The sequence below is a fragment of the Triturus cristatus genome, chromosome 6 (assembly GCF_964204655.1).
Source record: "Triturus cristatus chromosome 6, aTriCri1.1, whole genome shotgun sequence".
Classification (NCBI taxonomy): domain Eukaryota; kingdom Metazoa; phylum Chordata; class Amphibia; order Caudata; family Salamandridae; genus Triturus; species Triturus cristatus.
The window spans coordinates 161,799,920-161,826,294 of NC_140589.1; the positions used below are offsets into that span (position 1 = coordinate 161,799,920).

A 26,375-nucleotide genomic window follows, 5' to 3' on the forward strand; every position below is an offset into this window, starting at 1 on the left:
CAAAGAACTTAAGAATGGGCCTCAGCGACCGCAAGATGCCAAAACAGCCGGCCGCGATTTTCTTCGAGTGGCCCTCGTAACTGAGAGCGGGATCCATCCACACTCCCAGATTCCTAAGTTCAGTGACCGGGAGAGGGACCGGCCCCAGTTCAATGGGCCACCACTTGTCCCCCCACAGTTCCGCCTTCCTGCCAACGATCATGATCTCGGTTTTCTTCTCGGTATGACGGGGGCATAGCACTGCCAGACATCCGCAAATATTACTGGGCAGCGCACCTCGCTGCCATTAATCAGGGCACATATGGTAGTGGGGATGAACCCGGGTATGGGATGGATAGATGGCTCCTCCCCGGGGGCAACTTTGAGGCTGCACTCTATTCGCGACCTAATAAGTTCCACTTCACGGGCCCCACAAAACACTCGGTCCAACTGTGGCACATCGCGAACCGGAAGTTGGGATGGGCTGATAAGCTTACAAAGGCAACCCCGCTCTGGGCACCAGAAAAGCTTGGGTCTTTGGGACGCACTAAGGGATTCCACAAGTGGGATCTGATCGGTATATCCCGTATTGGAGACCTCTGGGGGGCGGGGGGAATGGTGCCTTTCGCCTCCCTCCAGCAGTCACATGAACTGGCGCACACGGAATTCTTCCGCTACTTTCAGGTCCGGCACTCCCTTCAATCTAACATCCCACCGGGGACGAAGCTCCCGGAATCCTCCCCCCTTGAGGATAGACTGCTGGATGGGCATTTACCAGACAGGGCGATATCCCTCACGTATAAGAAGCTCATACACAACTCCCCGGATCCACTGAGCTCACTCAAAGGGAAGTGGGAGGCGGACGGCCTGGAAATAGATGAGGAGGAATGGAGAGAGGCGCTCTCCTCTCCCAAAGCAGTGGCGATCTCGGCAAGGTTACGGCTGATACAACTCAAAATATTACACCGGGTGTATGTCTCGGTCACTAGGCTACGAGTGATGGAAAGGAATGCGGATGAGCTTTGTCGAAGGCGCTGTGGGGAAAGGGGCACGTTTCTTCACTTAATATGGGAATGCCCACAAGTTTGCACATACTGGGCAAAAATACACGACTGTATGAGCAAGGTGTGGGGAGTGCAGTTGCGGCCTGAAGCCAAAAGGTGCCGCCTAAACATTTGGGAGCCCACGGACTTGCCGGTAAAGGGCAGAATATGGGTAACACTGGGGCTGGTGATTGCAAAGCGTAACATAGCACGGCTGTGGGGGGCGGAGGCGCCACCAATGCTTGGCGCGTGGAAGAGAGACATGGACTGGTGTATGCTGCAGGAGAAGATAGTGTATGTCTCGAGGGGGTGCCCCGGGAAGTGGGCGGCGGTCTGGTCTCCCTGGAATGCTTACCGTCGCAACATCTGTGAGCCCCCAACCTATCCTCCCGTTGAGGAAAGATTAACCCAAGAACGTGGGGAAAATGTACGCTCCTCATCTGTTGTGCCATGTTAAGTGATAAGAATGTCTAAGAGTCCAAGGCTGTACCACTGTAACTCTAAAAGATCTAAAATCTGTGAAGTGACCGACATGTTTATTTTTGTTAATAAAAAGAATTTATAAAAAAAAAAAGAAGAGAAGAGAAAAGCCAGGGTTTCAAGGCCTTCCTAAAAGAGTAAATTGTTTGTGGATCGGAGATGTAGCGGGAGATAGTTCCAGGCCTTCGCTGCACAGGCCACAAAGCTTCTACCTCCCCAGCTAGCTTTATGCACTCTGGGTGCCTCTGAGTGTAGCGGTCTTTTGGGTACATACCAGACAAATTGTTGTTTAAGGAACTCTGGGCCGACTCCATGGAGTGCCTTGTGGACCAAGCACAGAGCTTTAAACTGGGTCCGTTTTCTTATGGGTAACCAATGAAGCCGTTTCATCTCATCCGAGATAGAGGCATATTTTGGTGTACCTGTAATCAATCGTGCAGCTGCATTCTGAAGGATTAATAGTCTGTGCATTAGTCCCTCTTGCAGCATGAGATAGAGCCCATTACAGTAATCCAGCCTGGATAGGGCTAAGTAAGTGATGACTGTTTGTATACTGTCTTTGGGGAGGTATGGCATTATTTTCCTGCATGCTCTAAGAGTGTAGGAGGTAGAGGAAACCACCTCATTCACGTTCTTTGAAACCGAGTTTGTCATCAACCCAGACCCCAAGATTTTTTGCTTTTTTCTTGGGTGTGGGAAAGGGGCCCAGTGCGTCCGGCCACCATGCAGGCGTCCAAAAAGAGGGGTCATTACCGAACAGCACCACCTCCGTTTTTCCAGAGTTAAGTTTAAGGCAGTTCTGAGCCTACGGCTGACATGCACTCTTGGAGACTTGATGCTGTTCTCATCACTGACCCTGGCAATAATGACACCACAATTTGGGTGTCATCTGCGTAGGAGGTTAGAGAGAAGCCATACGATTCAATAAGTGGGGCCAGTGATGAGACATATGTATTGAAAAGTGTCGGGCTCAGCGAAGGGCATTAAACGAATAATTAATGGTTGTTTAAAGCAATTTTTAAGGCTAATGTCTCACAATTCGATATGGCCCATAGGGGCTCAATGGAGGCTTTCAGATGATCCCGATAAATTATTACTATCCCCCCACCCCTTTTTATTGGACGATCTAGTCTGGAGATGGCAAACCCAGGAGGAGAAGCCATGATGAGGTACGCCCGGACGGTCTGACCCGGCATCTGCCCAGGTCTCTGTAATAAACGCCATGTCCAGTGCATGATAATCTAGAAAATCATCAAAAGCCAAGGTGTTTTTTTTTACCAGTGATCTAGCGCTTATGAGCTTCGCTTTTAAATTTTTTGGTCCTGTATTCAAAGAGGTAGTGTCGGACATTGCGGGGATTAAACCTTTGATTTTTGTGTTAGTCAAGGTAAGCTGACATTGTGGGTAGTTTCTAAGGTTTAGCGAGTCTAGTGGTCCCAGCGTAGTTCCTGGACACTGCTCACATTAATCCCTATAGTAGACCAACAAAGTGTTATCTGTTGCGAGGGAAAACTGTCAGGGTGGCTGGCACAGAACACAGTCTAAGCACAGACTGGCGCAGACAGGCTTCCCTTTGGCACGCATCCGCACAGTGGATGCACTCCGGGTCCATTTAAGTATCCCTCCATCCTTAGTGTGACGAAATTAGGGGACATGGCCAAGTTCCGACGCTGATAGCGTGTGGCCGGAAAAAGAGTTGGACAACTGAAGAGAACAAACCAGGTTCCAGCAACCCCCTTACCTTAACCAGACTCCCCTCTTAAGGTAAGTTCCTGGTAATTTAAAATAAACTAAATAAACAGTGAGAAAACTAAATCATACAACAATAAAAACGGGTCTTAACCCACTAAAAGATGGCGCCCAGGTTCCACAGGAGTAGGCAGTAATACCTCTCAATCGGAGCACTACTGCTAAACCGGCCCCCAGTGACAAAGTCGGCCCCCACGGGCACAAAACCAGCCCCTACCCCTCCGAACCACCAGGGAAATGCCCAGTGCCCGCTGTGGCCAGTTCGGCCGGACGTACTCCCTAGCCAATAAGAAATTGCTCTCAACCAGTGAGCTGATGAAACCCAACTACATCTTTACGTGTTGTGGGCTAAATATATCTTTAAACTCTGATCATTTCATGCCCTCTTCAAACATGAATACACACAGTATATCGATCACTCAACCCACCAAAACGTAGTTTTCTTCATAAACAGAAGAACCTCCAATGCCATCATGTTGAAGTGGGTCAACATTATTGATGTAGATGACACCTTCTCCTAGTCTTTCATACACAGCCAAATCCCTGGGCTTTCTCGTGGGCTCTGTATCCTTCCTGGTCCATGTCAATAAAAAGGCCTAAACAGTTTGGTATCCACTTACTGCCTGTTCAAATTAAGTCCTTACTCCCAGGTACGAACTTCTAATTCAGGGTCTTGTTTTGTAATACGTCAACATTAGTAACCCTCTAAGACTGGTCTCACAAAACCCTCATTGACACACAGTTTTTCATGCATAAGCTTAATAAATTACTAACCAAAGACATTTTGAGCAATTTTCCTCTACCCTGAAAGTCTGTATTGGTGTTTTCCGTGCCAGAATCCACTTCAGAGTCGTATTGTGATCTACAAATCACTTCACTCAAGAAAATCTTACTAGCAGCACTCTATTGGGAGCGCATCCATTGAAAGTTCGGAAATCTAAAATACTTACTGAGAATGAACATACCAACAGGCTTTTCCAGCCTGTCGAGCAAGACTCTGAAATGACCTCCATTTGGTTGGATGTCAAACATTCTCCCATGTTGGTGCAAATCTGGAAAGATCTCAAAACGTACCTATTCACATTCTACCTAAAATTCCACACAGCATCCCACCCATTCTTCCTTCTCAGATATGTTTTTCCTCTGCAATTTATGTTTTATGTGTTGGTTTGATGTCTTACTGTAAACAAACCTGCCTGTGTGCTATGTTCCTCTATTTATAGCGCTCCACTTCTCTGTATGACTGTCCAAGCTTTTTAAGTACCCCCAATAAAATGAATAAATACGTTGATTTGGGACTTCATTATCCGGTACGGCACACCTCTCCTGAATTGCATATGGACCCAACTCGTAGCTGATTGATATGGGTACTACGGAATAACGTCTCAGTGATTTACCTCTGCATATGTTTTGTCTGGTGCGGAAGCTGTGATTCCAACACAGGCTCTGGCTGCTTTAACCTTAGATTGCATTGTCTCTCCCCTTAGTCATGCCCATGTACTTTATTATAGCCGTTTACTTTCCCTGAAAGGAGTAGTGATATTTTTGTAAAATAGCATTCTAAGGCCAGGGTGGTAGACAGCAAAAAATCAACAAAATGAACATCATGAATACATCTATAAATAACATGCCTAATGGCTCTTCATAATGGGAGTACCAGTCCAGTTCATCCCTTAAAACCAGGCGTGCTCTTCAAAAATAAATCCGAAAACAGAGGACCCCCTCTCATTCTGCAAAACTCAAATCAGTGGCATCTGGTGAGCCATGCCACTAAGGAGCCCACTGTTCTGTTGATGTCTAGTAGGATCTTTAGTGTAATGTAGCCATTTGTTCCTCCTTGCTAGCAGCCACGCTCACTGGGTGGTGTTGTAACGATGGCACTGGCTTGTGCAGCAACGGATGTCCATCAGGTCAAAGTACTGACAGGCTGAGTGAGTGCAAAACATGAAAATATCAGCTATTGTAAATATTATTTACTCAAAGTGTTCCTGTGACAATTCTGCATCCACCTGGTTTGTCAAGCCCTGGAACACATGCTAAAATAAAGGCCTTCATATGTGCCACACATCCATCCCTGGTATAGTAGGGGCAAGTGAGAACTATCTGTAGCTATAGGAAGGTGTGTAATGCCGTCGTAGGAGGGATGCCATGACATTCTGGCAAGGCGCATGGAACCTAAGATCCCACTCCTTAGTTTAACCTAAGACAGCGGACTCCAGCCGCAATGCAGTATCTGGATCATTTGAGGTGGTTTGAAGAGCTAATCCGAAAAAGAATGAATGTTCCCTGTGGTGATTATCTTTTTTTTTTTTTTTTTTTTTTTTTTTTTGTAAAATAAAACCCCAAACATTCATACTCCACACATTTTGCAACCTTACAGATCTATATTAGTAGTGCCACAAATAATAATAACAAATATGTGTTTGTACTTAGGTCATAGTGGAAAAAGGTTGCTAAAGAGAGACATAGAAAATTCTGTCTTGAAAAAGGTGGTTGCAATTTATAAGAATGCTGCCAAAACGCGTTGACACACTGAAATTACTAAATCCAATCAACAGTTTGGCATAGTAGAAAAGGACGTTTATACCAACTTTATGCCGGTTATCTTATTTTGTTTTTGGATTAGTCTACAAACCTTTTTAAATAAAGTGTATTGTCATATATGTCTTGTGTCTCTTCTTTTTCTTTATCTTTCTCCCTCGTTTCTAGTTATTAATTTTTATGTATGTTTGATTGATAACGCTTTTTATGGGATTGTACATAAATATTGAAGTCATCTTTGTGTCAATCTGTTGGTCGTTTTGACTTTTTTAACTGTGTATCCGATTAGGAAGATGTCATAAAATTGTTTTTATATGTTGGGCAATGATTTAATTCATGATTTATGAAGTGGATGACATAATTTCCCCAAAATGTTACTTTAATAAACAAGGTACATATTTTTTCACCATTTGAGTACTAATATACATCTGTAAGGTTGCAAAATGTGTGGAGTATGAGTGTTTGAGGTTTTATTTTACAAAAAAGAGAATCCCTAAAGGGAACATTCATTCTTTTTCAGTTTGACTAAGCCCTGTCACTTTGGCACGTGGGGCTTCTCTCAATTTTGGTTGAAGACCTTATCCTCCTGAGGAAGTTCCTAATGAACGGCTTGCCAATCATCCGTGAATGAGATGCATCACTCCATGCTTTGTGTGTGGCAAGGCTCACACCTAATCATGAAGTGGTCACCCACAAGTGCCCCTGTCACCCACTGAGATGGTACCCCTATAGTTGGGAAATAATATGTCACCCACTTACTCCCTTGCAGGAGTCTTGTGTATTTGTGGTCTAACCATCTAATTTTCTTCTCCATTCCTGTCCCTCTCTTCAGAGATGGCATGGAACGCAGAAGACTAGCCTGCCAGTGGGTACCTGAAGTTCCTCTGACTTGTCCCATGTTGAGGCTATTCGAGCACCACTGTTTCTCCTGAGAACTCTCTGGTAGAACAGGAATTAGCTTCCAGAAGATGACCTTATATCATACACTCACTTGCCAGCACGCAGACCATTGGTTGGTCTCACAAGCGCAGTCAGTCACATCAGACTCTGCATGCAGCAGTGTTCTCAGACTCACTTGGTTACAGTGCTCTCTGAATCATACTCAATATGAAATCTGGCCTTTAGGCACAGCCTGCACTGTTAGGGAAGTAGGCTGGACAACATAAAGATTAATAACCTTTGCTATTTTTTGTTAAATTGTGTAAAAATCAGATTTGCATCCACCTTCAAAACCGAGAGTGTAAATGCCCCCACTTTAATGTCTTTTACAGATCCATTCCTTAGTCGACTTAAACATAACTAACTGTAGTTGGTTTCTAGTGCAGGCAGTCAAACAGTGGAATTCGCATCCGCACACAGGCTGAAAATGTACAGTTACCATCTGCAGTGAGTAAGCTGTTCAAAACATGGGTTTTGCTCGAAAGATGATGGTGTCCATATTGGTTCATTCTTATCATATTGCAGCAACAAACTATGGTGCATGCTTGCTGAAAAAGGGCACTTTCATACCTTAAGATTCAATCATTCCTGGTGTCTTTTATTTTTTTGCAAAAACATTTTTATTGCATATTTTCAATTACAAACACCTTGCAGTAATTACCCTCGTGCTGATGAACATATCCGATTGCCAGAAATCAATGCAGTACACAATCCTATTCGCTGTCATCCAGAGAATCTGTACCCATCAGCGCTCTTGTATGCATAAACGCCTCCCCCAACCCCCCCCCCCCCCAAATGTCAGTGTGCCATATCATTCCTGTTGTCTTATGTTTATATTGTTACATAACTTTCTGAATCTTGGGCCATGTGAAGCTTCAATTTTGCTTAGAAAGTTCACAACAATCTTGGGTTATTACGTTTGTGACTCTCATACAATTACGCCAGTGGGTGAAGTTTTATGCCATAAAGTGGCTTGTCATAAAGTTGTCCAGAAAACACTTTTTTCGTGACAGAGTTCTCCTGCAAAAAAGTAGGTTTCAATCTTTTTTCCCCTGCAAAGCCCTTTTATATTGGATTGATCACCTACTTTTTGTAATTAAAAAAAACATAACTTCACTTAAGTGAAGTTGCCCTAGGTACTGAAAAATATCCAAATAATCCATGAACATCTTTATAGCCTTCTTAAAGTGTGAAATTGATCTATCCTATGTGCACAAGAGTACTTTTGAAGCCAGAGGGAAGAAAGTTTGGTGGATTCTTGACTGACCCTACTTTTTGACTTCTAGGCTGGCCACCCATTTCAGCAGCGCTGCCTTCAGTCTGCCTACTCGAACTCCAAGCAGAAGTGGGAGGCCCCGACCTTCCTGCTATTCCTGGACTGCGTATGGCAGATCCTCCGCCAGTTCCCCTGTTCTTTCGAGTTCAATGAACACTTCCTGGTGCTGCTGTTTGAGCATGCGTACGCATCTCAGTTTGGCACTTTCTTGGGCAACAATGAAAGTGAAAGGTAAGTGAAGACTGCAAGTGTACCATTCCACCTGTGCCCTACTCATGAAAGTATTCACTGTGCTTTTAGTTTATGTCCTCTAAATTTGAACAAATGACCACTTTCTCCACAGTATGTGAAATTAGTAACTGCTACCACTCCAAACGTTTGATAATATTAGGGGGGTATCTCAGCTTGTTGAAAAAGCAAACTGAATAACCAAATTACACTGTTCGCATTGGACGCGGAGGAAATGTCCATCAGGCTGAAAAGAGCTATGTTGAAATTTAGTAGAAGTGGATCAACATAGTTATGGCCTGCTATGTTAGAGCTAGGAATTGATTAGTGGACTGTTTTCAAGAAACTTTGAGATTCAGAGAACAGAGATATCCCACACCCCAACACCTTGTTGCTATAAATGTTGATGGTGGTTGGGCAATCACAGGACATAAAAGGCAGGGTCTTTGGAGATGCAGAGCATAAAATATCACTGTTGGCTTGTCTTGTCTTCTTGATGGATGGACCCGCAGGGATCCTTTTTACCCTTGCTGCATTAGATCGAGAAATTTGGTGGCACATCAGGAAGAACAATTTGAAAATGGAGTTCATGCCAATGAGACTCACTAGGGAAGAAGAGGAGCTAAAAACCAGGACAACCTTTACGATTGAGGATTGCACTTTGAAATGTCTGGGAGTTCATATTACTTCATGAATTAATAATCTACTTAAGGCTAATATTGATCCCTTCGCAGATGCCATAAAAATGAACTACACAAATGGCATCCTTTGTACATCTTCTGGCTTGGGACACAGTGACTGGCACTTTTATCAACCAATCTTGGCAAAGATAATGAGGACTTCCAGACAATCTGGTAACTAGTTATTGAATATATGGGAAGAGAGTGCGGAGTGGTTTCTTGACTCACAAGATTTAGGGCACTGACAGATAGCCTCAGGTAGGGTGCATCGTTTGAATTAGGAATTACTTATGCTGAGCTATGGAAAGTGGAATTGAGGCACAGCGCCAAGAGGACGTTGGGGATATGTTATGTTATGTTGGGTAAGAGGTTGCAAGGCGTTTTTGTTAATATCAAATATTCGTGTTTAGCTCAAAACTGTGGAATATGTAACTCAACAGGTGCTATCTGAACACGATATGTAGTAGGTTACAGTGCTGAATAAAAAGCATTAAAAAAACAAACTGCTTAAACTAGCATTAAAAACTGCATCTTATAAGCATTCCTTTTTTGTTCATACAAGTTACCTCTTAGATAAATCCATTAAATGCGAAGCATGTTTTCTAATATTTTAGCAACAGTGTTCTAAAAAAATTTCAACAAATTTTCAGTATTCTCTACTGCTGTTTCTGTGCTGGAAACTGTGTTTATATATGTGCCAAAAAAAGTGTATGCATGACATGAGGGAGAGAGCACTAAGTGGGTAGGGTATGCCCACCAGTGGGTCCCTTGTTCACAGCGCCACTGGATTCAAGCTAGCCTGTCTGATGAGGGGTGATGCCCCAAAACCGGTCCCAGGATGCTTGTTTCTGGCCCAGTGAGGACCTGGCTTGGCAGTTCGGGCTGGACTGTTCCCATGAGGAACAGGGTCAAGACTGATTTGCATATGGCTGGATCCAAACAGGGGTGGAGTGGTGAGCAAAAGAACAATGGATTAAACCCAGATTTTTGTGACTGGGGGTAAATGTTTGCATTGTCAGCATTCCATCCATCATTTGTTCCTTTTGCGGAAGAATAATACTTCAGAACATATTATGGGGTCGATTCGCAGGGGCATGTATGAGTACATCCAGTAGTGCTCCCTTTGAAATACTTTGTGTATTCTAATTGCCATTGTGAATTGACTTGGAAATGTTCAATTTCCTTTCAGTAAAAGTGCAAAGAGGACATAAACCTTTTTATTTGTACTAATTGTACATAGAATTTACCTTGAAAATCCCATTTAGTTGTCTTGGACCTATTAATAGAGGCATTTAAGAGTGCACAATGTAGTACTAAACGAGAACCATTTTATATACTTATAAATGCCTTAGTGAATTTGTCCTCGTTCTCTTTGTTTAGGATTCAGGAAAAACACATACAAAGATTAACAAGCATTTGCAATGCAATAGGTCTCGCATTAGTAAAAGTTTGAGCTTTTGGCGTTGCAAATAATAATGCAACACTGATAGCTCTAATTTTTAGTAATGCAAGACCTATTGCATTGCAAATGCTTTTTTTTAACCGGAATGTTAAATTGTTTTTAAAGAGTGGACAGATAAATAGGGATCAAGATGATGGGAGAGAGTGGAAGAGGAATATAGGGAGAGGTAGAGGAAGAGATGTGGGATAGGAATAGTGAAAGGGAGGAAAAGATCAAAGTAAATAGAACGCACCAATAGATAAAACCTAGGGTAGATGCTCACAAGCACATTATTTTGACAAAACATGATGTGTGCAGTATTATGGAAAAGAAAAACTACAGAGATTAATTAATTAGGAAGTAGTAAAGAACAAGCGTGCGCTGTGATGAAACAAAGCGCAGCAACTATGTAAAGAGAACCTATATGCGCTGCGGCCCATGCAGTGCACAGGAAGTTGTGGTGCGCCGCGTTACTTCATGGCATCTAGTGCTCAAATTGAGCGAGCGAAACACCGTTTAAGAATACGACCCTAGAGTACATGTTAAAATTTACCATACACAACTTTTCCTTCTCAAGAAACCATTCTACACAGAATTTCTACAAACTGTACTGGCTTCTACAGACCAGGCTTCTTGGCCCCTGAAACAAAGTTTGTGAGTACCCATGGACCAACTTCACTGTGGGTGTCTGCATTCTGCTCTTTCACAAGGAGCACATTCACACACAAAGTAGGTCCCTTCAGTGCCAGGTACTACTATAGAAATGTGTGATTTTTTTAACCAAATATATTTTGGCTTTTTGCCATCTTTTATATTGGTGAATGCCTGACAGCTCCCCCGAGAACTGAAGTTCTACACAAACCAAGCACTGACACAGCCAAAAAGGTGGTAGCAGAGCCAGACATATTGGGTTTTCTAGTGCTTGTTTTAATGTGAATGGTTTCTCATTTATAAAGATATCACTGAGAAGTTGGACTTTTCTCCCAGGACAAACATAAATTGGGATCATCTCTAACCACAGATATTAAGGAGCGCTTTAGCTCAATCGTCGGACATCTAAGGATGCTCTAGAAACAGTTACAAGAATGTCACTTGTACTGCATCTGTACCAATAATGAGCATGACTGTGACGGGACTGATTACGTATGCTTTTCTGATTGGTTAGTTCCTCTCTCATGTTCAGCTACATAATGCAAATCGCCCTCTGCTGACAGCCGTGAGTTGAGCCTGGGACTGGATGCGTCAACCATCTATTATGAAGTTTCGCTAATGCACCAGGATTTCCTAGTGCTCGCCAAAACCGTACCTTTAATTCAGTTACTCATCAGTAATGTACTCAAGGGGGGGAATGTCTGAAACTTGGAACAGTTACATGTACAGGTTTAATCTCAACATACACTGTGAGTGACATGGTCATACAAAACATGCTAACACAAAGAAGCTTAAATTTGAACTTTTCGAACCAGCGCTTAATTTCAGAAAGCTCTGAATACCAGTCACTAAACATTCACTGCCTCATTTCAGTAGTTACAAGACGTTTGACAGCAATGCCCAGTGCCTCCTGTCACATGCCCAGAGCTGCGGTAGAGTAACTGGACTATGGGTGGAAGAAGTAAACTGCCTACTTTAGATGGAGGTCAGGAAGTGGCTACATGCAAGAGCCCCCATCTAGCAGTTTCTGCCTGTCTCAGCTTAACCCGCTTACCTGGAACTATGCTTCAACCCACTTCACTTTTCACATTTCTACCTAGACTGGTCAGACACTTTCGAGTTGTAATGACCGACATAACAACACGCAGTAAACCCACACACTGCTTGACTGAGCTTGGCACCTGGGATAGAAACAGCACACAACACGTAGAAGGACACGTGTTCATTAAACACATGCTGTATCGTAGTCATGTATGTATGTCAAATCACGTGCCACTCCTCCCTCAAAGACGTGATCGCACAACAGACAACCACAAACGAAATGGAAGCAACGAGAACCGAACCCGTAAAAATAAACCATTTTCTGTCTATTGGCACACGTCGATTAAGACACTACATAGCACATTTGTACAATAGCAAGTAACACCTGCGAACGATAAAATAACCTTTTCCCACAGTCACCTGCAGTCCAGTAGTTAACAGGCATCAATTAATCAAAACCTGTATAGAGCGCGGCAAATCACTAGTGGGGGTCTTGAAGCGCTGGAGCTATCTGATGCTGCGTGAAGGTTTGGAACACTCCGACATCCAGGTCTTAAGATCGCTTCTAAATTGCTGGAGTGATGGGGCAGCCCTGAGGTGCAGGGAGAGAACACTCCAAGCTATCGCTCACGGCACGCCTGTGCAATGTATACTGCTCACGACTACGCAAAAACACTTCACTTTTTAATCATCGCTTGCCCAAATAAATGCATATTAGAGATCGTGCAAAGCAAGCAGCGTGCAGACAGCTCACCAGAGATCCTCTTCCTCAAAAGTCAGCCCGAAGAACCTGCACAGCAGATGGAAAGAACCACCTTTTAAAATGAGACGCGGGCGCACAGCCTGCCATTAGTGCGGCTTCGTAGCGCTAGTGCACGGTGAATACATGCCATTCTAAAGACAGAGTTCAGGCCGCACCTCGCCGCAAGGACATCGCCGCAACAAACACAGGACTGCGTCTGAGGTCGCAGAAAGCGCGCACACTTCACTTTACATCACATCCCGCAGGATACTGACGTCGTGAGCGTGCACATCTGCTGTCCGGGCGCAAGCTGAGAATGCCAGAGAAGACACGCCGTGAGCGTGCACATTGGCTGTCCGGGCGCAAGCTGAGATCGCCAGAAAAGACATGCCGTGAGCGTACACATCGGCTGTCCGGGAAAGTGCACATCTCCTGTCCCCCTTCGGCAACGCAGTCGACAACAATAGATCTCGCCAAGGCGTGCAGCGCATGCGCTGCGTCGCTAGGCGAGACCTAAAAAGTTAGTACTAAAAGAGTACCACTTTACATACTCCGAAATGCCATTGTGAATTGGCACTCGTCTCACTTTGAGCGGGATTTCGGACAAACACATGTAAATTAAGAATAAAGCTGTATTCTTAAAAATGTTTTAAAGTAAACTTGCCTGTAGGCGGCAAACTTGTGTGTCTTTCATTTTTAAATTAAGCCAGTTAGAATTACAATAAAGCACAATAGAATACATTTATCTGAAACCCCCATATTATTCCTTTGCTTAAAAGTACAATAACAAACCATCGAGGGTGCATATATTATTCATTTTTTACATATCTGAATCTTGAGACTGCACCTTTAAAGAATCTGAGAGATCCACTGTCCCAGGATGCATATCAACTAATTTTACTCCTTGAGGAATGAAGATCCAGAAAAAGGGCCTCTGAACTGTTTCATTTTTATAATTGAAAATGTTGATTTATGAAGCATTTACTTGTTTCGTTCAGTTTTTCTTCTACCTCTATTTTGAAGATATTTTTCCAGATGCTAAGTTACTGTTCTATATGTCTGCTCAAAGACATTTTTGCCCACTGTTCTTTTAGCCTCCAGCATTCTGTTTAACAGAATTTCCTCTTGCAGATCAAATCCTTTTAGCTAAACTATTTTCCTGGAGCCTCCTCTCTCTGTTGCTTTTCTTAAATGTGTCTCTTGGTAGTGAAGGGGTTCTGAGCAGAAAATTATTAATGGGATTTATTTGTTTTGTGGGACTCTTTTGATGGATGCGTCTTAAACTGCATATTTATCACGTTATGAATATACTAGTGCGCCGAAACTACATTAGCGCACCAGTGCCACCAGGTAGGGCTATTTGACTTCAGTCCGTGCTCCCGCCTCCTATAGGGAATGCAATTATATCGGCCCATGTAAGACTCTGTCCAGTGCAGTGGCTTCAGTGCTTGTTTTTCTGTCACTTACTGGTGTGTGTCTGGAGCTCTTTAGCAGCTGTGTATGCGTTACATTATTTGTGTTCTTAGAGCACGGCAATCACCTGTGAGGGTATCCAGGTGCTCTGTAGAAGGTGTGTGAGGCCAGGTCTTCAGCTTCTTGCGAAAGTCAAAAGGAAAGAGAGGCTTTGATGTGTTGTGGGAGGTCGTTCCAGGGTTTAGGGGCCAGGCATAAGAAAGTGCAGCACATTTGTGTATGTGCTTGGGTAGGTCTAGTGAGAGACCGGCATAGCGGAGGTGTCTGGATATCAAGCTTAGGTTTATGCCTCTCCACCTAGGAATCCAACCAACTTTGGACCTATTGCCCATCTGGTAAAAATCTGCCAAAACAGAATGAAGCCTGTGCGGCGTGGAAAAGGAGACCATAATACACATTCTTTGCATCTGCCTGCAATGTTACCTGACCGTAGAAGGGTGCTGCACTGTCCCTTTAATCAGGCAGCCATTCGAACGTGTAGGCAAGCTCTTATAACTGCACTCATTTCGGATTATACAGGCCTAAATATCCAGGCTGTAAAGTTCATAGAAATATTTGAAGCAAGAATAAAGGCCAGCATGGGGAAAGGAACAGATATAAAGTTTTGTACATTGCATATAGTGGGACACTGGTTGCTATTAAAACTATGGCACTTGAGCAAAATTTGCACAGCGGCCGCTACGGACCCACCCATTCGACACCCGGAAACTGATAAAGGCATGGTAGCTTTCAGTCTATTTGACACCCGGAGGCTGACAGTGGTGCTGTGGTCAGCAAGGGTTGTTGGGGCTGTGCACTGACACTTTGACAAATCTTTGCACAGCCACACCCACTGCCAAGCACTGTCACTTTAGTAAATCTGGTACAGCCATGCCTATGTCCTGTTATCGATTCTGAAGGCTGCTAGTTGTTCGGCGATGAGCCGCGGACGATGTAACTGAGCATTAACACTCTAATAAATGTTGCACAGCCATGTCCACGGCGAGCACGGTCACTTTAATTTACATTGCACAGCCAAGTCCATGGCTAATTATCTGATGGGAATGTTACATGTTTAATTACATGTTATGATTTTCTATTCAAGCAAATGAATAGAAAATCAGTAGTTCTGCATATTCCTAATTTTATTATTGTTTATTGTTTGAAGGTGTAACTGGTTTTAATAAACTATGCACTCTACAAATAAACTAGACCTTGTGTCTGGAAGGTCGGTGGAAGTAAAGGGGGCTGTTCAGATAGGCAGATCGAGTGTAGGGTGTAATTGAGGAGTTTCAAGTGTGCGCGCTTGTGTATCGGGAGCCAGTGGAGTTCTCTATGGTGTTGTGTGATGTTGACTCGGCCTGGGAGGTTGGGCACTACTCTTGCTGCTGTGTTTTGGATGGTCTGCAGTCTTCTTGTGAGCTGGTTGGTGGTCCCATCATACAGGGCGTCTCCATAGTCTAGTCTGCTGGTAATGATCTTCAAGTGGCTGCCAGACAGCACCAGGAAAACGATTTTCTTCTGCATCCTTAGTGTCTTGAAGCAGGCCAAGAACACTACTTTGACGGTCATGTCCAGATTTTATCTGTGGTGATTCTACGGTTTCTCGCTTGCGAGCAGGGGGTGGGTCCGAGGTCCGTGGGCCACCTCTGAAGTCCTATGGCAAGGTGTTCTTCCAGAAGACTACCACCATGGTCTTGTAAGAACAGCAGAGTCAGAATTTCAATTTAGAAAACTGCTAAAAACTGCTCTTTTTAACTAAGTGGCCAGACGACAATGCGACCTGTATGCTATCCTAGCGCTGGGAGGCTCGGATGGGTAGCCATGTGCTCTACAGATTCCCATGAATAGAATGGAATGGAATTGTCCACGTTAAATTTGAGGCAATTGGATTTCTTCGAGGTGGCTACTACAGTCATGCATGTGGTGAACTTGTCCCTGGTGTTGGTTTTTTTTGTGCGAGAGGAACAGTATCAGTTGCACATAGTCATTCATCCTTCTTACGCCATCAGTTTTCAGTAGCGGTTAAAGTCTCTAATTATCTGGCAAAATATAAGGTTATTAAGAGCACCAGCTTATCTGTAAGGACTGCTTTCTCCATTTTTATCCACTCCCCACACTGGCCACCATCTGCAAGTAAGTGCTCCCTGGTGCATACTTCGATCTTGGAGTGGAAGTCCTCGCTGCATTGCACAAAGTGGCCATTGAAGTAGCACCTATTGAGGAGAGTGGTACAGGATTTTAGCCCTTTTACTTCTGTTCCTGATGAATTTTGGACCAGGAATCATTAAACCCTCTGCAGGACGAGTTCAAAGTGCTGTCCTTGAGGCATGTCTTCCTGTCCTTACTAGAACACGTTTATATGGTGTCCCTGGGTCCCCAGGATGCCTTCTTCCATCTGTCAAACCCCCCTGCTCATAGATGCCAACCTCCAATTCATAGTGGGATTCCAGCACTGTCAATTTGCAGTGCTGCCATTTGGCTTCACGACTTTTCAGTGAGCCATCACCATAGTGCTGGCTGTAGTGGAAGCTTCCTTTAGGAGGGCAGGAGCGCATGTATTTAATTACTTGGATGACCGGTTCTGATGTCGGACTATCTTCAGCGTACCATAACTATTCTCAATCTGAGCTTCTCCAGCAACCTTCAAAACTTCCACTTGCTCTGCTGAAAGGTGGGGCTTCTTTGGCATGGGATGAAACATGTGCTCTGTGTTTCTTTCCTATACCTCCGAGGATCTCGAATATTGTGTTTGTAATTGCATTTATATAGCACTTAGTACCCTTGACGAGGCGTTGAAGTGCTTTTCGGCAAGTAGCATGCTACTCCGGAACCCAAAAGGATTAGTGATGGATTAGTATAGGGAAATACAAGTTAATTTGAGTGGTGGACATGTGAGTCTGTTAGTTGGATTGAATAGGATAATGGAGGGATAGAAGAGGGAAGAGTCTAGATAGTGTTATTTTGGAGATCATAGTAGTAATTAAGTTTGGGATGAGTAAAAAGGAGAGATGGAGGAGGGAAGAGTCTCTAGAAAGGGATTAGGGAGATCATAGTAGAAAATCAGGTCTGGGATGAGTCAAAGGAGGTACACATGAATGAAACATTTAGAAAGGGTTGATTGGGAGATCATAGTCTTAAAACAAGCATTTGCAATGCAATATGTCTCATCTTTGGAACCTTGTATGTTTTTAGCTATGAAGCATATTATGGGTAAAGCGAATCTGGTATTTTACTGACCTGCTGATCATTTTCTATCAAGGTTAAACAGAGGCAGTTGCTAGAAAAAAAACGTAATCCCCATGTGGAAGCAGACATGTACTGGGGCAATACTCCAAAGCCCACACACAGTACATACAACCTATCTTCCAGACAGCGCAAGCTCTGTCTAGGCTCGACCTAAGGAGGTTTGGGGCGCGTCAAGACGAATAGAAGAGGGAAGAGTCTTTAAAGGGTTATTTTGAAGATCACAGTAGTAGAATGAGGTTTGGGATGAGTCAGAGTGGAGGTAGAGGATATATTGAGAGAAGTATTGGGTGAGACAGAGTGGTGCAGTGGAGAGAGTCAAAGTATATTTCTTTAACTTTCTTCCACAGTAGGAGTAATGTAATAAATATATAGATACAGGACTACATAGAAAGGGTACATATGTGTGTAAGGAAGATAATATATTTAATTTTAAAGTTGTATTGTACGAACTCAGACGTTTAGGTGTTGCTGTACTTGAAGCAAATGTATTTTTGTATTTTTTATAACTCAATTAAAAAAATATATATTTTCCTCAATATTTCAATAGTGAAGAGCTTGTAGATAAAATAGTTGGGATACTATTTACATGTTGTGACAGATGAATAAAATAGTGACCCATAAGTATCTAATCAAATAACTTATATGAAAACAAAGTGGTGACCTATATATAAACATGTTAAGCATAGATTGGCATATATATATTTAACTATAGGTAATAAATGTATTTGCTAAGCCGAGCTAGCAAATATCTATATATTTTAAAAACCATTGTTATTATACATATTTGTGCACAAAGAAACAATAATATAATCAAATTATAAATGGTTACATACAAGGTTATGCTGTACATTAGTGTAGAGTAGTGTTCAGAAGATAAAATCGTTATCGGTGAATCTTTTATTTGGGGGCAATGAATTCCATAGTTTGGCTGCTAGAACAGAGAAAGATGTACCACCTATGGTCTTTTTTCTTGTATAGCGGGGTTTTTAGGCGTGGTGCTACTCTTGTGAGGAGGTTCCTTTATTGAATGTATGTGATGATTTTATTCCTGATGAAGAGCGGTCCTGTTCCATGTATTGCTTTGTGGGTGATACAAAGCGTCTTGAAGTAGATCTTCTGGTAACCAATGTAGGACACTCAAGGCAGGGGAGATGTGGGCTTGTCTTTACATGAAGAAGTAGTCTGGCAGCAGAGTTCTGAATCTGTTGTAGTCTTTTCATAGTTGATAAAGGTGATCCGTGGTAGAGGCCATTGGCGTAAACTCGTTTTGACAAAATATATAGTAGCCTGGACCTTGTGCAGGAAATCCTAGATGGGAGAAGATGCGTTGCAAAGTTTTTAGGGGTTTTTCCAGAGTTTTACTCTGGATATGATACTGATATTTCTGTGTCTGATCCCAGTTCTGCTGGCCTTTTGTCTTTGGTCTTGATGGCCTCCTGAATGATGTTGATGCTGCTTGCAGATGGTGCTGCCCCCCTTCAGTGGTGCTTAGGGATGGGCTCCTGCATCACAAGAGGCTCTCGGTCCACAGAGAGATCTTCCTTTATGTTGTCCTAGAGCTCTATTTGTGAATGTGTCCCTTTACCATCACAGTGAGCTATCCCTTTACCATCACAGTGAGCTATCCCTTTAGTCCTGCTCCAGTATAGGCAGCTGTGGCATGGATTCCTCGACCCTGTGATAGGAGGCCTCGCGGTTGGGACAGTGGGCTCTGCAATGGTATATTTTCCCAACAACGGCATATTTGGCGGGCACCCTGAAATTGAAGGTGGATGCCTTGAATAGGCCTGGAAGTGACACTTGATCCTGATTGGGATGCCTTTGCATTGGCCTCTCTGCCATGGCAACAGGAAGCACCCTCTGCTCTGCTTCCTGCATGTTCCTCCCCATGGTTCTCTGGAGGACACATTCTGGTTCATCTGGTTGCAGGGTTCTGCGTGTTCCCTCTGACTCCTTTGAGAGAACTAAGCACAACCTTTTCTTTTCAAACGGTGCGAGGAGGGAGGGATACGCGAAACTTGGCATTGGACCTGTGCTTCCGCTTTCACAGCAGGAAGGTCGTGCCCTCAACCCCAGTCATGAGACTCTGTACTCCTATAAGAAACAAGCATTTGCAGTGCAATAGGTCTCGTATTTATTTATGTTTTGGTTTTTAAAACCCAAATAAAAGGCTTTGTCATTTCTAATGCTATTAACTTACTCTCGCAAATGCGAGACCTATTACATTCCAAATACTTGTTTGTAAAAGCGTCTTATGCTGCACTTTCACTTTACTGGCGGCCGCGCCCCTTTCCTTAGATGACCCGCGTCTGAAGAAAGGTGCGCGGCAGCTATTAAAATTAAAGCACAGTGTGGGGCACTTTTATAAAAATTAAAAAAAAGCAAAAGCATTTATTTAAGTTGACAAACAAATGTTTTTTTTTTTTTTTGTAAAAGCGCCCATGCCCTCTTTGACTTTAATGGTGGCCACACCCCTTTCTTTAGACTCGGATCGTGTAAAGAAAGGTGCGCGGTCATCATTAAAGTGAAATCGCGGTATGGGGCGCTTTTACAAATAAAAGCCACTTGTTTGTCAAGTTGACTAACAAATGGATTTTTTTTGTAAAGGTGCCCCGTGCCGCAATTTCACTTTAATGTGAACCGCGCCCCCTTCTTAACATGCAGCTCATCTAAAGAAAGGTGTGGCTGCCAATAAAGTAATAGTGTGGTATGGGGCACTTTTAAAAATAAAAAAGCAGCATAGCGCTTGTAGTAGAGCTGCGCTGTGGAAGGAGCATTTTTGAAAGATAAAGTGCAGCATCCATGATCGGGCGCCACGCTGTCATGAAAACAGTGTGGGTTAGGGAGAGCCTGTCGTGTCTGCAAAAACAGCTAGATTTTGAAGACATTGAAAAAAAAAAGTACTAACAGGCTGTGTAACAACACAAGTAAAAAGTTCAGTCTTCATGGGAGGTTACAAATGCAGACAAGGCGTTACTAAGGTGGACCAACAAGCCTATTAACGAATTCATTTAGAGAGAACAGTAGCAGAAGCCAATTGAAAAGATGGGCAGAGAGTGGGCGGAGCTTCAAGTCCATACCTGAATACAGCATGCCTCGCAGAGCAGCGAACGCGCTGCCCAGGCTCAATCTAAAAATGCTATTTGGGGGTGTAGTCCAGGTTCCTGCAAATAATCGAAGATTCGTGAATTAAGGGGACTACCCCTCTCTTTTCCTGCTGGGACAGTAACAAAACCACCAAATGTTCACCCAGTCCTGTAGAGTGATGGGACTTGATATTCCTGTAGTGTCGTAGTTTTATCTTAAAGTACATTAATACAAAGAAACGTACACAGCACATACACAGTCCATTTAAAGGGGGTCCCTGATTATAATCTAGTTTTTCAACAATTATTTAAACAATTATTTTATCCAGAAATATTTCTGAGTAACATAAAAATGATCTTTGTGCAGAGCATGATCTCTCACCATTGCAATGGACTCTCCTACATAAATAAAGTTTATATTCATAGTTTACTAAAATTGGAGAATGTCACCGAGTAAGATCTTTGTAACTATTTAACAAAGCAGCTAGGATTACATTATCTCTGCTGCCACCTATTGACAATTTTTTGTGTGACATTTAATGAATTACAGAACTCACGAGGAAAGGAAGGGCGTGAGTTGTAACAGACTTATATATGTTATCTCTACATTTACATGAGTCCAACATTGAACTTAAACCCATCTCAACAGTTACCTGCCCAAGTTCATCCCCAGTCCAAGGTTTGTTATATTCGTTCTTAGCTTAGGCTTGACACCATTGTTGCTCGCTGAGTTGTGTTGTTCTCTTTTATGTCACATATTAAAACAGAACTCCAGTTTCCACAGTCCTAGTGTCAAAACTCCTCCCCTTGACAAGGCTAAGAATGCTGGATACAGATCACATAAAGCAACTACAGTCCGAGCTCCCATTCAGATCCCCAGTAGGGAAACAATTTACATCTGCTCAACTGACCTCTCAAAGAAGATGAAGACACCAGTGCAAGCAGCATAGAGCCCTCGAAAGCCTAAATAGGCTGTCAAAAATCAAGCCTAGTGAGACTGTGAAGCGACAGCTGGAAATAAGAGTGCAGCTTAAGTAATGAAGCCAAAATAGTGGAACCCAAAGCTTAAAAGGACGAATAGGCAGCCTTTAAAGGAAGCGGGTGACTCTGCTATGAAGGGGGGAGACCCTGGAAGCATGTGACTGTTGGAGGGAGCCGGGATCCCTGTGGTGCCCTCCTCTCCGGGTTGATTGGGCCGTTTGTTATTGCCCCCTTACACCAGACCTGTGGTGAAGCTTACAGCACTCTTTCGAGACCTTGTGGAACCGGCTAGTGTGATGGTCTTACGGTCTTCATAGAGCATGGTTGTAAATGGCGATGCTAGATAAACGCCTTTGTTCTTGGATGTAACTGGCATTTGTGCAGCATGCCTACTGTCTGGAGCGTAAAGCCTTCGCTGCAGACCTGCTCCAGCTTCGGCATGCCTTTAATGGCCGGTATAGCTATAGGGCTATAAGGCTATTTGAACATTCCGCCCCTAGAGGGCAGAATGCTCTAAATAGTAAAACAAAGGCCTTACGGAGCCCGAGGAGGTTCAAATCCCCTTGGGCTCCTTGAAGCCTTTGTTCACAGCAACAGCTGCGATCAAAGGCAAACATTGTGATGCTTGAGCTCCGGGCTTCTACTGGTCATTAGAAGCCCGGAGCACTCCATTGTTTTCAATGAAGCTCCCAACAGTCCAAAATTCTAATGGTGGCTGGACCATCCTGCATGCCAGACAGGGTGGTTTCCCTGCCCGAGGCGTGCGCACCTATATGGTGTCACCTGGCATCGACATGCTTGTTTTTTTATTCAGTGCCAGGGAGGACTCCTTACCTCCCGGCAGAGGCTTCACTCGGCTGCTGTGGTGCAGCCTGGGATCCACTTGACGTACCTGGACCTCCGCTGTACAAAGATGGTGGAAGATCGGGAAGGCAGACAGCCAGCTGAAGGATCTTAATGAATTGGTCAAGGCCGCCTCTTCAGTCAGTTGAGAATAGGCCTTCCCAACCTAGGGTAGGGAGTGAACCAGCTAGCCCATGGTCATCAATGGACGTCATACAGCATGAAATCAAGAATACTCCTGGTTTGAGCTGAAGATTGGGACCGTAAGACCAAAAATGTAACTGCTGCGTGTCGTTAAAAGGGTTCCTGAAACTGAAAGTCCCAGCTCTGAGCTGGAAGACACGATCCAGAACCTCAAAAATTGAGCTGAGCAGTCGACCATCTTGTGCATTGTCAGAATCCCAAAAGAAGCAGTCACTCGGTATTGAAGGTGGCAATTCGTCTTGCCCATGTGATGAATGGCTCATGATTTTTCCATAGTAAATCATGCTTGGTCAGATCCAGCGCAAACCTTGGGTGAAGTGAAACGATAATCCCACTGAAGGGGATCTTCATTGGGTCGTATTAAACCCCACACCTTTAACCCATGCCCTCTGTGGACAAGAATAAACATGTTTTGTGAGGGCCATAAGAGGTAGCTTTCATCATTTTCCTTATCCTCTGCATCTCTGACTCCACGCCTCAATCTTCATAGTATCCATTCCCCAAGTGCTCCCCGACCACTATGTGGAGGGTTATAGCCCTCACCGCTGCCTCTTCAGGGTAGTGGTGCGAGTAGGGGCACTATGATGTAGCGTACTGACCCTTGGGTGGGTGAGGGCTAGTTTATAAAATGTAGACACTAGACCCTTGATTCTCTGGTCACTCTTCTGTTCAGATTATGGTGCATCATGCTAACCGGTATGTGCAGGGATTATGGAGACTTAATTGGAGATTACTTCCCATTTAATGCTGAGTTGGTAGATTTCTCTCCGCTTCTTTGGAGTGCGCTCAATTTGGTTCTTCAGAGTGCACTTAAGTTGGGTCTTGGGCGAGTGGCCACAGGATGTCTCTTAAGATGAGACTGGCAAACTAGAAGCCACAGATAAGCTGGGGCACTAGCTCAGAAACTTGAAAAGTAATGCATGGAAATAGGCAGCAGAGTTCTTAGGCAGAGCAGGTTGTCTTTGCAACAGGGTATTCTTGATCAAGCCAGGATCTTGTGGATGGCTTTCCATCACAATATCCACTAATACGCGCACAAAAACAGTAAATTATGTTGCTTAAGTAAAAGGGAAGAATCAAGACTTGATGGCATGACTGCGGGGTAACGGATATGAAAGGTGGCCCAGTCACCAAAAGTGGTGCAGTTTCCAGGTATTTGCTGAGTTTTCCTGCATGTTGTATGTCCTCAAGAGGCTCAGACTGCATTTATTTCTGATCTCCCCTGACATGCCTCACGGTCAGAGAGGGAGACTCGTTAGCTTAGGCTCTTCATCGCTGTCAGTCATGGTAAAGCCGTGAGTCCAAAGGGCTTCTGCTGGAGCTGCCTGGGCTGTTCTTACATGAGATGTTAATGCACATCCTGGGGATGGTGGCTGACTTGTTCTCTGAGGGAACTGACAGCTGATCTGTATAGAAAAGTGAATTGCGGTGATCCCCAAATGAGGCTTCCCAGTTAAGGAGTCTATAGATCTGTTCCCTTCATTAATGCCGAGGCCAAGGAGTTTGCCAACGCTCTAGAGAACTGACTCCTTTGTGTGACTGTCTGCTTTGTCCACGCCAGCCAGGGCACTTGATGCCTCGGTGGTCACTTAATTATGTCATTCACATCTCCAGAACGCTCTGACATTGAGTTACAGGCTGGGGGTGGGGGTCCGTATCCATTTATGGAGGATATTGAAAACAGTGTTTAATACAGCCACCTGGGATTGTTTGCCCTCCTCCAGAAGATGAACCGCCAACTCTTACTTATTACATTTTTACACCAGAAGCTTGTGACCTAAGAGCAGGTTAATGGAGTTTAAAGGTTTGTTTCCCTGTCGGATATGGTTCCAAATGGGGTCTCCCAGTGTCATATCTCCTTTTTGCTGTGGCGATTGAACCAATACAGACCTGTCCATTTGTATGAGCTACATTAATCTTTCTGCACGCTGTGCGCATTTTTGATATTTTTGTAGTTATCCACTCTCCCAGAGAGTTCATCTCAGTCCTAAGTCCTGTGCATGGTGGTGACCGCACGTCTGCCTGGTCTTCTCTATTGTAGGTGGAAAACTCCTACTTGAAATATGTTGACCTATAAATGGACTGGGGGGGAACTGGTGTGCTGGACGTTTAGTAAGTCTCCAGGACTGGACTCGCTAAGGCAGGACCCTAGCAATTGCAGTGTGCTTCCTATATCCATGATAGGCAAGGCAGCCTTCTTTAAGATGGTGGTCCTTCCCAGGTCTTTGACTACAACTTGTGTTGATTGTGTAAAGGGAGCTCGTGGCAACTCTATTCCCCGTTTCCCTCACTTCCAGTGGCACGAACAGTGGGGGCCATTTTGGAAGGGGCGGACTAGTCTTTCTCTGGGCAGAGCTCACTCACAGCATAAAAATAGACCTATGGCGCCGCTGCGCAGTGAACGCGTGCAGCGGGCGCGCCGGCGTCAAGCCCGTCGGCCCCCGTCCGATGCCAGACATGCTGCCGGTTTCGAGAGGGACAAGGTAACCTATACACGGTAGGATCTGTGGAAACTTAGGAATTTGGGGACTGACTGTGGGCAGGTTGGGGGGCTCGCTATGGAGGGCCCTTTTAGTTGTCTACAATGTGGTTTTCAAGCTACACTTACTTCTCCCTCTTGCCACCGCCTTCTCAGATCCAGCAAGCACACTAGCATATTGAGCCTCAACTGTCGCTCTTTAGCTAAACATCATGCTGATGTCTTTGACCTGCTAGAGGAGGCCTCCCCAGATGTTCTCTTTCTTACTGAGACATGGCTTTCTGATGCCATGACTGCTGAACCTGGCCTTGCACTCCCTGCGGGCTATAGCATTCTTTCGCTTAATAGAGCAACTAGAGGTGGGGATATAGTGATTATTTTTAAATCATGCTACCCATGCTCTTTTGCTAAACAGACGGTTACCGGTTGTGAGAGCGCCCACTTTAAGGTCACTTTGAGCCCGAATTACACTATGTCTGGGCTTCTAGTATATCGCCCCCCCAGGGCCTTCCCTAGGTTTCAGGGAAGCCCTTGTAGACATGGTCAGTATATTAGCAGTTAATACCGCCAACTTCACAATTTTGGGGGATTTGAACCTCCATTTAGACAATTTGGAGGACACTGATTTGGCAAATTTCGTGGCCGACCGTGCAGCCTGCCAACTGATGCAGCTGGTCTCAGACCCTACTCATATTGCAGGGCCCCTATTAGACCCAGTTTTTACTAACATACTTCAAATCACAATGCATGCACTGATTAGGATGGGATGGACGGATCATTTTTTGGTCTCAATGTCCCTATATGGTGTCACTTCTGCTCTGACTAAGGGTCAGTCGATCTCTCTGAAACGGCCGTCGTATAAATTGAACTGGGATCACCTGGATGCTTGCCTCTTGGCTACTCGCCCAAATTTGCCAGAGGATTCTAACGAGGCACACATGGTATTCTCTGAGTGGATAGAGTATCCACTGGACAGCTTAATCCCTATGAAATGGTCAGTCAATCGTAAAACCATGGTTTAAGACTGAACTCGCCGATATGCGTAAGGGTTGTAAGAGACTAGAGCGGATATGGAGAAGAGACTTCAGTCTGACTGCTAAAGATATCTATCGGGCAGCTATCAAAAGGTATCATAAGGCCATATATCAGGCACGTGCAGTTTTTATTTCCAACCAAATCCGCGAGAGCACTAATCCTTCTAAGAGCACATTCTCTATACTTGCCAGTTTGCAATCTCAGCAAATCATGGCCGGGTCGACCATTAAGTCTAATAAACAGTGCGAGGACCTGG

General features: G+C 44.2%; 1 protein-coding gene across 1 annotated transcript in view; it reads left to right on the top strand.

The window, feature by feature from the left end:
• MTMR9 (myotubularin related protein 9) overlaps positions 1-26,375 on the top strand; it is a 310,732-nt gene that overhangs the window by 249,453 nt on the left and 34,904 nt on the right. Inside the window, exon 8 of the mRNA XM_085610425.1 lies at positions 8,018-8,238. Within this exon, the coding sequence (XP_085466551.1) occupies positions 8,018-8,238 (221 nt within the window). The remainder of the gene's footprint in view (positions 1-8,017; positions 8,239-26,375) is intronic.